We start from the raw sequence: 1738 nt of genomic DNA on the forward strand, positions 1-1738 counted from the left end.
ACACACACACACACATATACACACACACACACACACACACACAGAGGAGGATGTCCCCACCCACCCTCCAGGGCAGCAGTTCTCAACCTGTGCTTTGTAACCCCCACAGGGATCACATCCCAGATATTTACATTACAATTCAAAGCAGCAGCAAAATTATAGTTATAAAGTAGCAACAAAAATAATGTTCTGGTTGGGGTCATCACAACATGAGGAACTGTTGTGGTCACAGCATTAGGAAGGTTGGGAATCACTGCTGTAGGACATGTTCTTAATTAGTGACTGGTGTGGAAGTGTCCAGCCCATTGTGAGTGCCATCCCTAGGCTGGTGGTCCTAGGTTCTATAAGGTTGAGTCAGCTGGTAAGCAGAACCCCTCCATGGCCTCTGCTTCAGCTCCTGCCTCCAGGTTCCTGTCCTGCTTGAGTTCCTGTCCTGACTTCCTTCAATGATGGAATATGGTGTGGAAGTGTATACCAAATAAAATGGAAGCCCATTCTTCCAACTTAAGTTTTAGTCATGGTGTTTTAACATAGCAATAACCCTAAGAAGGGAAGATACTCAAAATCCGCTCCTTGTGGAATGTGTCTGAGTATTCCCAGCCCATACCCTAGCCACTGTGCCTACCGGTCGCCGGGTCCTCCGGAGGTGCAGGTAGACACGCTGGCCTGTCTTGTTGAAATGTCTCTCCACATACTGTTTCCCAAATCCCAGGAATGTGTTCATGCAGATATAGAGGCCACCCTCAGACTCCTGCAGGGCACAATGAGAGTGGGGAAACACAAGAGGGATAAAACTTGTATATGTGGGGAACCAAGGATCAAGGGTCAGGAAGTGTTTCCTAACACTGCAGCTCTTAGCAACTTATGTAGCCTTTGGGGACACCGTATATGGCTGAAGGTCTCCTGTACCAAGCTCAGGAGTCAGCTGAACAACACTCCTCAGACACCGATTTTCTGAGTGGATGCTGACGCTCACTACTCAACCAAAGAGGCCCCTTTGCCTCTTCTTTGGCTCAGGAGATCTAGAAGGCAAGGGGGTCGGACTGTCAGGGATCACACTCAGACGAGGTGGGAGAAAAAGGGCCTGCACTTGCATATGGTCGCCAGCCAGCCAAAGCCTACCTACTGTCTGTAACTCAGAAAACCTCCTAGATCACAAGGGCAGAGATCGCAGCACCTAGCAGGACAGGGACCTGGCCTCTCCTTTGTCACACTCTCTACTAGAGGAAAACCCTGGTTTTCAACCCTAGTTTTCGGGAAAAACACCTCATTTGGGACTCACAGCCAAACCTGAAGCTAGTTTAGGTCATGAAGGCCACCATTTTACAGCCACTAGCTACCCCAACCTGACACCTCTCCCCTGTAAGAGTTCCACTCAAGTTCCATCAACCTGCAACCTCAAAGCTATCCCTTTTTATTTATTTCATTTGTTTATTTTTGAGACAGGATCTCCTCCTGTAACCAGGGCTAGCCTGGAACTATGTAGCCCAGGCTGACCTAGACTTTTCTTCTGTTTCAGCCTCCCAGGCCTGTCTGGGGTGACAGGTTTGTTGCCACCACACCCTTTGTGATATCCCTTTTATGAACAATCTGGCAACACTTGCTGAGAGAGCCAGACAACAAAAAAATTCAAGAAGAGGGAAGGTTAGTGCCCATCCTCAATCACAGCTGAGGAGGGGAAAGACAGGCTCCCCTAAAACTAGACCAGCCTTCCAATGTGTTTTTTTTTTTTTTTTTT

General features: G+C 48.1%; 1 protein-coding gene across 2 annotated transcripts in view; it reads right to left on the reverse strand.

The window, feature by feature from the left end:
• Usp5 (ubiquitin specific peptidase 5) overlaps window positions 1–1738 on the reverse strand; it is a 15996-nt gene that overhangs the window by 11778 nt on the left and 2480 nt on the right. For both annotated transcript variants that reach the window (XM_021189819.1, XM_021189815.1), the window contains exon 2: window positions 626–751. In XM_021189819.1, coding sequence (XP_021045478.1) covers window positions 626–751 — 126 coding nt within the window. The remainder of the gene's footprint in view (window positions 1–625; window positions 752–1738) is intronic.

This window comes from Mus pahari, chromosome 2 (genome assembly GCF_900095145.1).
Source record: "Mus pahari chromosome 2, PAHARI_EIJ_v1.1, whole genome shotgun sequence".
Classification (NCBI taxonomy): Eukaryota; Metazoa; Chordata; class Mammalia; order Rodentia; family Muridae; genus Mus; species Mus pahari.